The sequence below is a fragment of the Sus scrofa genome, chromosome 7 (genome assembly GCF_000003025.6).
Source record: "Sus scrofa isolate TJ Tabasco breed Duroc chromosome 7, Sscrofa11.1, whole genome shotgun sequence".
NCBI lineage: Eukaryota > Metazoa > Chordata > Mammalia > Artiodactyla > Suidae > Sus > Sus scrofa.
The window spans coordinates 75071265-75086251 of NC_010449.5; the positions used below are offsets into that span (position 1 = coordinate 75071265).

At 41.3% G+C, this 14987-nt stretch overlaps 1 protein-coding gene across 1 annotated transcript in view; it reads left to right on the forward strand.

The window, feature by feature from the left end:
• Positions 1-14641, forward strand: part of NEDD8 (neural precursor cell expressed, developmentally down-regulated 8) — a 15959-nt gene extending 1318 nt beyond the window's left edge. The window contains exons 2-4 of the mRNA XM_003128544.4: positions 13218-13265; positions 13434-13516; positions 14267-14641. Of these exons, the coding sequence (XP_003128592.1) occupies positions 13218-13265; positions 13434-13516; positions 14267-14363 (228 nt within the window). The 3' untranslated portion in view covers positions 14364-14641. The remainder of the gene's footprint in view (positions 1-13217; positions 13266-13433; positions 13517-14266) is intronic.

The window sequence follows — 14987 nt, forward strand, 5'->3', positions numbered from 1 at the left end:
CAATCTGATTTCACAGGATTTCCATCCCACAGCCCAAGCACATCCCCCCACCCCCCAAACTGTCTCCTCCAGAAACCATAAGTTTTTCAATGCCTGTGAGTCAGCATCTGTTCTGCAAAGAAGTTCAGTCTGTCCTTTTTTCAGATTCCACATGTCAGTGAAATCATTTGATGTTGGTGTCTCATTGTATGGCATGATAATTTCTAGGTCCATCCATGTTGCTAAAAATGCTGGTATTTCGTTCTTTTTAATGGCTGAGTGATATTCCATTGTGTATATGTACCACATCTTCTTGATCCACTCCTGTGTCGATGGACATTTAGGTTGTTTCCATGTTTTGGCTATTGTAAATAGTGCTGCAGTGAACATTGGAGTACATGTGTCTTTTCAAGTCGTGGTTTTCTCTGGATAGATGCCCAGGAGTGGGACTGCTGGATCAAATGGTAGTTCTATGTTTAGTTTTCTGAGGCATCTCCATACTGCTCTCCACAGTGGTCACACCAATTTACAATCCCGCCAACAGTGTACTAGAGTTCCTTTTTCTCCACACCCTCTCTAGCACTTATTGTTTGTAGACTTTTTGATGATGGCCATTCTGGCTATTGTAACATGTTACCTCCTAGTGGTTTTGATTTGCATTTCTCTAATAATGAGTGATATTGAACATCTTTTCATGTGTTTTTTGGCCATCTGTATGTCTTCTTTGGAGAACTGTCTGTTTAGATCTTCTGCCCATTTTTTGATGGGGTTGTTTGTTTTTTTGGTATGGAGCTGCAGAAGTTGTAAGGCTGTTATTTTTCAAATTTTGAGTAGTGACCTGTAAAAGAGTCACTGATTGTAAAATCAGTTTAATAAGTCAGTATGTCACGGGCAATGAAAGAAAAAAAAAATCAGGTTTTACTTCTGGGTAAGAGTATTGTGTAATTTTTATTTTTATTTTGTATATTTATTATAACAGGTATGTGTTATTAGTTCATATGTATTTCTTAGTGTGGGTCACTTTCCCAAAAGTCTAAAACATTAGCACGTGAATGCTTTTATCTTTTCCATACATATGGATTCTCGTGTCCTCTTAGTCCTCTTTTAGTCCAAAGAAGAGGTTATTACTATACTTATGGTCAATGTTTTATTAAACCTTTTAAAAAATTTCAACCTACACAAAAAATTTTTACCTCATGGTGCCATACAAACACAAAAAGAACTGTGTGTGATATGCTCCGGCATTTTGAATTTTATTCCAGGTTGATTTCATAACCCACTGATAGGTTGAGACCTGCAGTTTAAGGAAATACTGTGTTTTGGCTGGGCTTCTCAACTTAGAAATGCGTAAGAATCATGTGGGGATCTTGTTAAAATGCTGATTCTAATTCAGGTGGCCTGAGATGGAACCTGAGATTCTACTTTTTTGCAGCACTTCCAGGTGATGCTGATGCTGCTTGTCTGGGGACTAGCCTTTGGGTAGCAAGGTTCTATTTTCTTTGAATCCATATTTATTCAGTACTTCTCTAAAATTTTTGGTCTCCTTTCCCAAAATACTTTACTTTCTGCCTTCAAATATCTTTCTCTGTCCATCATTCTCTTTCTTTTGTGTATATTAAATACATTTGAAAGCAATTAGTTAGCTGTGAATTACTATACACATAATAGGTTTTATGAACAGGGTTTCTTTGTGAATTATTCGTTCTTCAACTTTCATTCTCCGTAGCTGACTTACTCCATATTTCTTTCTGTAATCCTGTACTATCAAATCCCTTGTTGAGTGAAGAAAAAGCACACACAACATGAGAGCTGTGAGTTCAGTTTTATTTGGGGACCTACTGAGGACTGTAGCCCGGGAGACAGCCTGTTAGATAGCTCTGAGGAACTGCTCCGAGGAGGTAAGTGGAGGAGGTCAGCTTCTATGTGATTTTGGAGAAGGGTACCTATAATCAAACACACATCTCTGTCGAAAATTGTTGCTAGTCAGGAAGAACAGATATCTTAGTTAATGGTCATAGTGCCTTTCTAAGTATGGGAAGATACAAGAATTTGGGTTCATAAAATTTTCTCCTGAAAATATCTATCTAAAGGCCACCTCTTCCAGTTTTCCCAGAGCACAGAGAACATTCCTGAACATTCCACCTTGAACCCCTTTTAGGGTGTGTTGAAGGTCGGTGATGATAACTTAATGCAGTGGCTGATGACTTAATTCTTGTAGAACCAGGTAGCACAGTGACATTCTTTAGTTGGCACCCTCCCAATTTAAATCTTCTCTTGATACCTCATCTCTGTCTTTTTAAAATTATATACATCATTTCCTGTCTTAAGCCATCTTCCCAATATTCCTCTCATATATTGATCCCATCAGTCTGTCAGGTATCTGGAACCTAGTTCTTTAGAGTCATTATTCTCTTTTAAAAACTATTTTTTTCCTTTGGAACCTTTCTGCTTGATTTTCTTTCCATTCCCATTACCCTTGTTCTCATTAATTTATGTCTTTATTTCTGTGTGATACCTCCAACAAAGTTTTCCTACGGCCATATCCCCTCTAGACTTTAGAGTCTATACCAAGACACAGTGTACAAAATCATAGCATACAGGTCCTCTTTAAACTTCTTTTTCATCGTATTACTCCCTAATCTCAGATGCTTCATTGCTATCCTCTTAGCAAATTACTCGAGGCAACTGTCTTTTCTATCTAAGCTCCAGTTTGCTTCTTCATGCTTTATTAAAATAAAACACAGAGTTCTTAAGTGTTCAGTTCAAGGAGATTTGTTTGTGTGTGTATGATCGATTCTCCTTTTCAAAAAAAAATTTTTGTTATAGTTTATTTGCAATGTTCTGTCAATTTCTGCTGTACAGCAAAGTGACCCAGTTATAGGTATATACATTATTTTTCTCACATTATCCTCCAGCATGTTCCATCACAAGTGATTAGATATAGTTCCCTGTGCTATACAGCAGGATCTCATTGCTTATCCACTCCAAATGCAGTAGTTTGCATCTGCTAACCCCAAACTCCCTGTTCATCTCCCTCCCTCCCCCTCCCCCTTGGCAACCACAGGTCTGTCTTCCATGTCCACAAGTTCATTTCTTTTCTGTAGTTAGGTTCATTTGTGCCATATATTAGATTCCAGATATAAGTGATATCCTGTGGTATTTGCCTATCTCTTCATGACTTACTTCACTTTGTATGAGTCTCTAGTTTCATCCACGTTGCTGCAAATGGCATTATTTCATTCTTTTTTTATGGCTGAGTATTATGTACGCATCTTCTTAATCCATTCATCTGTTGATGGACATTTAAGTTGTTTCCGTGACTTGGCTGTTATGATTTGTGCTTCAGTGAACATAGGGATGCATGTATCTTTTTCAGTGAAAGTTTTGTCCAGATATATGCCCAGGAGTGGGATTGCTGGATGATATGGTAGTTCTGTGTTTAGTTTCTGAGGTATCTCTTACTGTTTTCCATAGTGGTTTTATCAATTTACATTCCCACCAACAGTGTAGTTGGGTTCCCTTTTCTCCACACCCTCTCCAGCATTTGTTATTTGTAGACTTACTAATGATGGCCATTCTGACTGGTGTGAAGTGGTATCTCATTGTAGTTTTGATTTGCATTTCCCTACTAGTGATGTTGAGCATTTTTTCACATGCCTGTTGGCCATCTGTATGTCTTCTTTGGAGACACGTCTGTTCAGGTCTTCTACCCATTTTCCAATTGGGTCGTTTGTTTTTTTGCTGTAGAGTTGTATGAGTTGTTTGTATGCTTTGGAGATTAAGCCCCTGTTGGTTGCATCATTTGCAGCTATTTTCTCCCACTCCGTAGGTTGTCCTTTTGGTTTTCTTTGCTATGCAAAAGCTTGTAAGTTTGGTTAGGTCCCATTGGTTTATTTTTGTTTTTATTTCTATTGCTTTTGGAGACTGACCTAAGAAAACATTTGTATGGTTGATGTCAGAGAATGTTTTGTGTATGTTCTCTTCTAGGAGTTTTCTGGTATCTTGCCTTATGTTTAGGTCTTTAAGCCATTTTGAGTCCATTTTTGTGCATGGTGTGAGCGTGTGTTCTGGTTTCATTGATTTAGATGCAGCAGTCCGTTTTAGCATTTCATATACTTGACTCCTTTGTCGAAGATCAATTGTAGGTGTTCAAGGAGATTTTTTGTTTGTTTGTTTTGTCATACCCGTGGCATATGAAAGTTCCCAAGCTGGGTGGGGGGCATCAGATCCAAGCCATAGCTTCAGCAATGCTGAATCATTAACCCACTGTACTAGGCCAGGGTCAACAGTATACACCCATGTAACCACAAGATCTAGAACATTTTCACCCATATCCTCGGAAAGTTCCTTAGGTTAGTTTTGCTTGTTTTGGAATTTCACATAAATGGAATTATAGAATATATAATTTTTATGTGACTTCTTTTACTCAGCATTATTTCAAGTTTCTGGCTATAATGAATAAGACTTTTATGAACATTGTTTTTTGTGGACCTATGTTTTCATTTCCTTTGGATAAATACCTAGGAATGGAATTGCTGGATCATGTGAACTTTAAAAGAAACTGCCAAACAGTTCTCCAAAGGGTTGCACCATTTTATGACCAGTAGTGAATGAGCATTCTGGCTGCTCTGCATCCATTTTTATTTTAGCTGTTGTAGTGGGTGTGAAATGTTGTGTCAGCCAGGTTAAATTAATCACTGTTGATTTTCTCTCACCACAGCATTTTGTCACTGCACCTTGTATTTGGACAGTAACAGCAGTGTGGCATTTCCTTGTATGTTGGTTGGTTCTATTAATTGTATGCTCATTGTCTCTTGGCTGTTAATCTTCACTTGAAAAAAGATTGTTGTCAAAGGCTGAGTCACTTAATTTCTTTTATATCCTCTTCAGTGTTTATAGCAGAATGTTGGGCTTAGGTTCATCATAGACTATTCCCAGGTGACAGTGACCAGATTGAAGAAGAAACCCAGTATGACATGCTCTTTTAAAATATCTTGGAGTTGGGAGTTCCCGTCGTGGCGCAGTGGTTAATGAATCCGACTAGGAACCATGAGGTTTCGGGTTCGGTCCCTGCCCTTGCTCAGTGGGTTAGGGATCCGGCGTTGCCGTGAGCTGTGGTGTGGGTTGCAGATGCGGCTCGGATCCCGCGTTGCTGTGGCTCTGGCGTAGGCCAGTGGCTACAGCTCCGATTTGACCCCTAGCCTGGGAACCTCCATATGCCGTGGGAGCGGCCCAAAGAAGTGGCAATAAGACAAAAAATAAAATAAAATATCTTGGAGTTCCCGTTATGGCTCAGAGGAAACAAATCTGAGTAGCACCTATGAGGACACAGTTTCAATCCCTGGCCTCGCTCAGTGGGTTAAAGAATCTGGTGTTGCTGTTAGCTGTGGTATAGCTCACAGACGTGGCTTGGACCCTGTGTTGATGTGGCTGTGGTGTAGGCCAGCGGGTACAGCTCCAGATCGACCCCTAGCCTGGGAACTTCCATATGCTGTGGGTGTGGCCCTTAAAAAAAAAAAAAAAAGGTATCCTTTAAAATTGTTCAATTTTAGGAGTTCCCGTTGTCGTGATGCAGTGGTTAACGAATCTGACTAGGAACCATGAGGTTTCAGGTACGATCCCTGGCCTTGCTCAGTGGGTTAAAGGATTCAGCGTTGCCATGGGCTGTGGTGTAGGTTGCAGATGCGGCTCGGATCCTGCGTTGCTGTGGCTCTGGCGTAGGCCGATGGCTATGGCTCTGATTCGACCCCTAGCCTGGGAACCTCCATATGCCGCAGGAGCGGCCCTAGAAAAGGCAAAAGGACAAAAAAAAAAAAGTTCAACTTTAAATGATTTTAATTACAACAGGTTCAAACATACACAATAGCAGAGATGGAATAATGCACCCTATACCTAGCTGCAAAAATTACCATCTCATGGCCAATCTTATTTTATTTATATTTTATTTACACTTGCCAACTTTCCTTATCTGATGTTTTAAGAAGCAAATCCCAGGTAGCATAGTGCATATTATTTGTATATAATTTAGTATTTATCTGTAAAAAATAACTTTTTTTTCCTAATGTAACCATAATCACTACATCTTGAAAATTAGCAGTGATTTCTCACTATCATTGTATCATTTGTTTTTTATAATTTGTTTGAATCTGTATCCAACCAAGATTCATACATTAGTTGGTTGGTAAGTATTTTAGGTCTCTTTAAATCTGTAATTCTTCATTTCCCCCATTTTTTTCTTGTTGCATAATCTATGTTGTTGGTCCTGTAGTGTTTCCTATAGTTTGGATTTTGCTGATTACATCCCTATGTTGTCTTTTTTTTTTGTCTTTTTGCTATTTCTTGGGCCGCTCCCACGGCATATGGAGGTTCCCAGGCTAGGGGTCTAATCAGAGCTGTAGCCACCTGCCTACGCCAGAGCCACAGCAACACGGAATCTGAGCCACATCTGCAACCTACACCGCAGCTCATGGCAACGCCAGATCGCTAACCCACCGAGCAAGGGCAGGGACCGAACCCGCAACCTCATGGTTCCTAGTCGGATTCGTCAACCACTGCGCCACGATAGGAACTCCCTATGTTGTCTTTTTTTTTTTTTTTTTTTTGTCTTTTTGCCATTTTCTTGGGCCACTGTCACGGCATATGGAGGTTCCCAGGCTAGGGGTCTAATCAGAGCTGTAGCCACCGGCCTACGCCAGAGCCACAGCAACGCGGGATCCGAGCTGCGTCTGCAACCTACATCACAGCTCACGGCAACGCCAGATCCTTAACCCACCGAGCAAGGGCAGGGACCGAGCAAGGGCAGGGACCGAACCCGCAACCTCATGATTCCTAGTCGGATTCGTTAACCACTGCGTGATGACAGGAACTCCACTATGTTGTCTTTTAATACATTTCTCTTTCCTCTGTATTTCCTATCAGTTGGTAATAAGATCTAAAGGCTTGGTTAGTCTGTCTTTTTTTTTTTTGCTTTTTAGGGCCACACCCATGGCATATGGAAGTTCCCAGGCTAGGAGTCAAATTGTAGCTACAGCTGCCGGCATTTGCCACAGCAATGCAGGGTCCGAACTGTGTCTGCAAGCTATATACCACAGCTCACGGCAGTGCCAGATCCTTAACCCTCTGAGCAAGGCCAGGGATGGAACTCTTTTCTTCATGGATACTAGTCGAATTTGTTTCTGCTGCGCCACAGTGGGAACTCCCTGTTAGTCTTTTTTATCTGTTCATGTGTTGGAGTAATTCAAAGGTGGTGTTGTGATATATACTTCTGTCAGGTTGTTTTGCTTTCTGTGGTGTCATTGCCTAGATCCGTTATTTCACTGGAAGTTATAAAATGGGGATATTGTAGTTTTATTGTTGCTTCATATAATAGCTGGAATGCTTGATCAGTGCCAGTATGGTGGCCATAAGCCCCTATGGACTATCAAGCACTTGAAATGTAGCTAGCGAGACTGACGAATTGACATTTCATTTCATGCTACCATCTCCCCTTCAAAATTTTGCAGAGGTTATAAAAAAAGAAAGTGGTATGTTGTGTGATGATCAAAAAAATTTTATTTAAATACTTTATTTTTATTTTTATTTTTTGCTTTTTAGGGACGCACTTGCAGCATATGGAGTTTCCCAGGCTAGGGGTCTAATCGGAGCTACAGCAGCCAGCCTACGCCACAGCCACAACAGTGCCAGACCCGAGCCGAGTCTGCCACCTACACCACAGCTCACAGCGATACCGGATGCTTAACCCACTGAGCGAGACCAAGGATCAAATCTGCAACCTCATGGTTCCTAGTTGGATTCATTTCCTCTGCGCCACGATGGAAACTTACCCCAAAAAACTTTTTTAATTTAAATTATTTATTTGGGGAGTTCCCGTCGTGGCGCAGTGGTTAACGAATCCGATTAGGAACCATAAGGTTGCGGGTTCAGTCCCTGCCCTTGTTCAGTGGGTTAACAATCCGGCGTTGCCATGAGCTGTGGTGTGGGTCCCAGATGCGGCTTGTATCCCGCATTGCTGTGACTCTGGCGTAGGCCAATGGCTACAGCTCTGATTCGACCCCTAGCCTGGGAACCTCCATATGCCGCAGGAGCGGCCCAAAGAAATAGCAAAAAGACCAAAAATAAATAAATAAATAAATAAAAATAAATAATTTATTTGTATTTAATTTCCATTAATTTAAAAATAGGCACTAAAACTTTTTTCAGTCTTTGGAAAACAGCATGTTTGGAACAAGTTGGAAGTGTAAATCTAGTTTTTCACCTGTGAATTATGAAATTTAAAAACAGATCAAGAAATTCTCTGGTGGCCTAAAGGTTAAGGATCTGGAGGTGTTGTCACTGCTGTGGCTCAGATCACCATTGTGGCACCATTCAGTTCCTAGCCCAGGAACCTCCACGTGCCATGAGAACAGCCAAAAAAGAATGTAAAATATATTAACATGGTTACATGTTGAAGTATAATGTTTTGAATATGCTGCCTTGAAGAATATTAAAATTAATTTCACCTTTTAAAATTGTGGCTACTAGAATGTTTAATGTTGTGTATGTGATTTTCACTGAATTTCCACTTCTAGTGGTCAATGCTGCTTTACACAATTGTTTCCTTATATTCTCATCAATGATATTGTCTTAAAAGTTTTTTCCTCATTCCAGTGCATTCATGGTATTAAAAAAAGGAAAATACAGAAAGGCACAAAGGAAAGAAAGAAATCACTCATAATTTCACAACTTGAGCCCTGATGTCTCTATCCTTCCACACCTTTTTTTTGCCTTTTTTTTTTTTTTTGCTTTTTTGCTTTTTAGGGCCACATGTGGAAGTTCTCAGGCTAGGGGTCGAATCAGAGCTGCAGCTGCCACAACAACGCGGGATCCAAGCCTCATCTGCGACCCACACCACAGCTCACAGCAAGGCTGGATCATTAACCCACTGAGTGAGAGGGCAGGAATCGAACCCGCATCCCCATAGATACTTACCAGGTTCATTACTGCTGAGCCACAGTGAGAATTCCTTTCCAGACTTTTATGAAAGCATATAAATATGGAGTTCCCGTCATGGCGCAGTGGTTAATGAATCCGACTAGGAACCATGAGGTTGCTGGTTCGATTCCTTCCCTTGCTCAGTGGGTTAACGATCCAGTGTTGCTGTGAGCTGTGGTGTGGGTTGCAGATGCGGCTCGGATACCACATTGCTGTGGCTCTGGCTACAGCTCTGATTCGACCCCTAAGCCTGGGAAACTCCATATACCACGGGAGCGGCCCAAGAAATCGCAAAAAGACAGAAAGACAAAAAAAAAAAAAAAAAACCATATAAATACACATATGTGTTTATTTATTTATTTTACAAAATTGGAATTATACTATTAGTCTAAACATTGTTGGAGGACTGTGTGATTTTTCCCTATGTGTGTGTACCATAATTTATTTAACCCTCAATTGTTTGATGTTTAGATTATATTTCTAATTTTTCAGGTTCAAAAGGCTTTAATCACTGCTGTCATAGGTCTATTTTCAGACATGGGATTATTTTGCCCAGAAGTGTTGCTGGGACACCATATGACATACTGTGCTGTGGATACATTCATGGGCTTCTGTAGTCAATTTCAGAAACAAAAGACCAGTCCTAGAGTTAGAGATTTTATAAACCAATAATTGTTTTTAGGCCCAAGCATCTGACTTTTGGGAGAACAGTTCTAGGTCTTCTGTTAGGGCCTTTTGTACTCTTTAAAAATTTTTATTGTTAAATCAGAAGGAATATTCATGTGATAAAGGAGTGTGTGTGTGTGTATAATTTTTTTTTCCAGGGCTGCAACTGCAGCATATGGAAGTTCCCAGGCTAGGGGTAGAATCAGAGCTGCAGCTGCCAGCCACAACCACAGCAATGAGGATACCTAACCCACTAAGTGAGGCCAGAGATTGAACCCACCTTCTCATGGATACTAATTGGGTTCATTACCACTGAGCCATGGCGGGAACTCCCAAGGAATATATTTTTATTAGAAATTTAATTAGTACAGATCAAAGGAAAATTAGCTTTGATAAACCCTCCCCTCAGTCCTGCCTCTCTTCTCAAGGATAATCACTATTTTAAGAGATAGTATACTTTTAATCCTTTTTTCTATGCATGTGTATATGTTTGTATCTACATATAGAAAATGATAACTATGCATTCTTTAGATCTTTCCATGTTAGTATAGAAGCTCTTGTAGAATAAATATTCTATGGATGTGCCATAGTTTAATAGTTTTCTCATTAGTAGGCATTAGATTATTTCTAGTGTTTTGCTTTTATGAAAGGTGCTGCAGTAAACCTCACATGTTCCTCTCTGAATACATGCTCAAATTTCGAGTTTTTTCTCCAGATTAGTTACCTAGAAATAGAATTGTCTTGTTAAAGAGTCTTTGCAGGGAGTTCCTGTTGTGGTGCAGTGGTTAACGAAATCTGACTAGGAACCATGAGGTTGCAGGTTCGATCCCTGCCCTTGCTCAGTGGGTTAAAGGATCCAGCGTTGCCATGAGCTGTGGTGTAGGTTGCAGATGCGGCTCGGATCCTGCGTTGCTGTGGCTCTGGCGTAGGCCGATGGCTATGGCTCTGATTCGACCCCTAGCCTGGGAACCTCCATATGCCGCAGGAGCGGCCCTAGAAAAGGCAAAACGACAAAAAAAAAAAAAAAAAGTCTTTGCATTTTAAGTATTAAGGTCAATAAAGTAAATAATTTGTGGACAACACAGAATTACATACTTTTCATTTTGTCGGGAAAGAGCCTAAAAAAATACCATATATTGTCATCACTTCATAAAAGGACATTTTAATACCTGAATATATTTAGTTTCATGAAAATCTCACTGTTTTATTTTTTTCGTTTTCAATAGACTATTGAAAATTTTCATTCAGACTGGCTTGAGTTGGGATAGAAATTTGAGAATCACTGTTGTAATTCATTCTTTTGCATCCAGACAGGGCAATCCAAAGGAGTTACTCTTGCATCTTTTGAAATATCCTTAATGCTGAACATTCTCATGGCTGAGAAATTAGGTCCTAAGTACTTTCTTCATGCTGGTCTTTGTGAAGCTATAAGTGGAAACCATATGTTATTTTGTGAGTCCACCACGGAAGTGTACACTGGATCCCAATACTAGGTCAGCCAGATGTAGGTAGTATGGAGTACAGAGTTAAAAGCTCAGGTTCTGGGCCCAGAGTGTCTGTGTTTGGATCCACACTCTTCTCTTGACTTCATAGGCATGCTTTTTATTTAATTAGTTTTATTTTTCTGTCTTTTTAGGGCTACACCCACAGCATGTGGAAGTTCCCAGGCTAGGGGTCTAATCAGAGCTACAGCTGCTGGCCTACACCACAGCCACAGCAATGCCAAATCTGATCCGTATCTGTGACCTACACCACAGCTCACGGCAACACCGGATCCTTAACCCACTGAGCAAGGCCAGGGATCGAACCTGCGTCCTCATGAATACTAGGCAGATTCATTTCCACTGAGCCACGACAGGAACTCCAGGCATGCTATTCAACCCATCCTAGCTCTGTTTTCCTCATCTATAAATGGTGATACTAACAGTATCCATCTCATTTAATACATGCAAAGATTAAATGTATTAATGCATGTAAGACACTCAGCATAGATTCTGACTCTTGGAAAGGGTTCAGTAAATGTTGGCAGTGATCATACCATGACCATCCATATGTTTAGCTCTTCCACAAGTATTTATTGACCAATATTTACGTATATGTCAAACACTGTGCTTTGTGCTTAGATTAGGAAGATAAATTGAACAGTCTCTGTCCTTTAGGAAGTTGTAGTGTAAATTGGAGAGTTTGACACTTAAAAGACTATTTTTGTCTTTTTAGGCCTGCACCTGAGGCCTATGGAGGTTCCCAGGCTAGAGGTCAAATCGGAGATGCAGCTGCCAGCCTACACCACAACAACATAGCATCCAAGCTGTGTCTGCAACCTACACCATAGCTCACGGCAATGCTGGCTCCTTAACCCAATGAGCAAGGCCAGGGATCAAACCCGCAACCTCGTGGTTACTAATCAGATTCATTTCTTCTGTGCCACAATGGGAACTCCTTAAAAAACTATTAGGCGTACCAGGTATTAACACGCACTGGGGATAAATCATCAATCTTAAAGTATCCCTTGAGGTTTGAGAAAAAAACAGAAGAGAGCATGATGTAAAGGAAAGCAAAGTAGAAGCAAAAAAAATTATCCTAAATCAGACAGCTTTAAGAGCAAGGATGGATGGGAGATTAGATTGGACAAAGCACAATGTTTAGAAGTGTCTAATGAGCATAATTATTGTGTTTGGATAACAGCAGCCCTTAGCCTATGAAAGAAGTCAGGAAGTTCAGCTGTAATTTAGGATTTAGATAGAAGTCTGGAGAAGATATGGGAGAGTAGAATGTTGAATTCTAGCACCACTTTAAAAGCTGGTCAGGAGTTCCCGTCGTGGCGCAGTGGTTAACGAATCCGACTAGAAACCATGAGGTTGCGGGTTCGATCCCTGGCCTTGCTCAGTGGGTTAAGGATCCAGCGTGGCTGTGAGCTGTGGTGTAGGTTGCAGACACGGCTCAGATCTGGCATTGCTGTGGCTCTGGTGTAGCCCGGCGGCTACAGCTCCAATAAGCCCCCTAGCCTGGGAACCTCCATATGCTGCAGGAACGGCCCTAGAAATGGCAAAAAGACAAAAAAAAAAAAAAAAAAAAAAAAGCTGGTCAGAGATAGCTCTGGTGTCCTTGAGAGTTCTTTCAGTTATCTGAATGTTATTTGTAGCATTGGTACAGAAAGTCCTTCTCATTCAGTAGGATACTTTCCTCAGGAGAGCTCTCATTGTGGTCTTATCCAGAGGTATTACAGTATTCTCAGGGATTCTAGTGGAGTGGGGTGAGATGACCTATGAGACTGAGATGGTCAGATGGTTCACAGAATCTTCCCCGTGTCACAGTTGTCCACAGCCTAAAAATATCTGAAATCCAGTATGGTCAAAGACTTCTTCTTTTTTTTTTTTTTTCTTTTTTTTATTACTCAGTGAATTTATTACATTTATAGTTGTACAATGATCATCACAACCCAATTTTATAGGAAAAGACTTCTGATACTTCAAATCAGCTTTGCTGAGAATCTGCATTTCTCAGAAGGTAGTCAATTCCCCAGAGACTAGGCCAGGATATTTTACCTAGCAGACAAATTGTAGATTGGACTATAGGACTCATGAAACCCTTGCCTGTTTCAGACGCTGACGGGAAAGGAGATTGAGATTGACATTGAACCCACAGACAAGGTAATGTCTGCCCAGTACCTCTCCATGCCTGTCTCCCTGCCTGTATATTTGCTTGGGAACGCTGACGAACTTAGTCCTTTAGCTCTCATGTTATCTGCATAGTTCTCATTCTTTCCACTTCCATGGTCCTACCCCCTGAGCAGCCCCTGACTACTTGTACCCCTAAAGGTGGAGCGAATCAAAGAGCGTGTGGAGGAGAAAGAGGGAATTCCCCCACAGCAGCAGAGGCTCATCTACAGTGGTAAACAGATGTAAGTTGGGAATGGGAGTGAGAGAGTGGCAATCTTATGTGACACGAGGAAACCAGATACTGGAGGTGGAGCAGGCCTGCCTCTTTTCTGTTGCCTCGGACCCTTTGGCAGTTTAACAAAGCCTAAGAACCCTTCCTCCAAATCAGATTTTTGCAGACATAACATAATAATACACAGAATGACAAACTACTACATTGAAATAACAGTTATCAAACTACTAAAACAAATCGGTGGCATTCCCACTATGGCGCAGCAGGTTAACAATCTGGCATGTTTCTGGGGAGGTGCTGGTTCCATCCCCAGCCTGGCGCAATGGATTAAGGATCCAGCATTGCTGTAGCTGTGGCATAGGTTACAGCTCCCTCTCAGATTTGATCCGTGGCCTGGAAACTTCCATATATTGTAGGGGCAGCTGAAATAATATACGTGCTGCTTCACTATTACATTAAGATCAAATGATAGGTGTAATAACTGCTATAGTTGTGAAATATTTTCAAGATATCTGCAGACAGTTGTGAAATGATACAAAAATATCTAATTTCTGTTAACAGCTTGCCCATATTGCTAATATAGTTTTTGGCCTGTGTTCAAAATTGAAAGAAATATCAGTTAGGGGGTGGTAAAATTATAAAGGTGTAATTTTTTTTTTTCTCATCTGCATGCATAGATCGCCAGAGACACCCAAAAAACCCAGGTTAGGAGCCCTGCTCTAGAAGGTATTTCTAATGCTTTTTTCCCCCCATCCTGCAGGAACGATGAGAAGACAGCAGCTGATTACAAGATACTGGGTGGCTCCGTCCTCCACCTGGTGTTGGCTCTGAGAGGAGGAGGTGGTCTTAGGCAGTGATGGACCCCCCCCCCTCCATTTTACCTCCTTGCCCTGTCACTCATAATGAGGCATCATATATCCTCTCACTCTGTGGGACACCAGAGCCACCGCCCCCCTCTCCTGGATGCCCAGTCTTGTGTGTCTACTGGTGGGAGACTGTGAGGACCCCAGGATGCAGTGTTCCTGACCCAAAGGGCCTTTGCTGGCTGTTGGGTTTTAGTTTGCAGTCCTGTGTGCTTCCCTCCCTTATGGCTATGTCCCAGGTTGTCAATAAAATATTTCCTGGCCTCCTAGAATCTTTCTTCTGTTGCACAAATATGACTGAAATCAAGATGGATCCAACATTGGAGTTCCCGTCATGGTGCAGTGGAAACGAATCCGAGTAGGAACCGTGTGGTTGCAAGTTCAATCCCTGACCTTGCTCAGTGGATTAAGGATTGGGTGTTCCCTTGAGCTGTGGTGTAGGTTGCAGATGCGGCTCAGATCTGATGTGGCTGTGACTGTGGTATAGGCTGGCAGCTGTGGCTCTGATTCGGAACCCTACCCTGGGAACCTCCATATGCCTCGGGTATGGCCCTTAAAAGCAAAAAAAGGATCCAATGCACTCCCAGTTACACCAGGCTGAAAGAGCAGGACAATGGA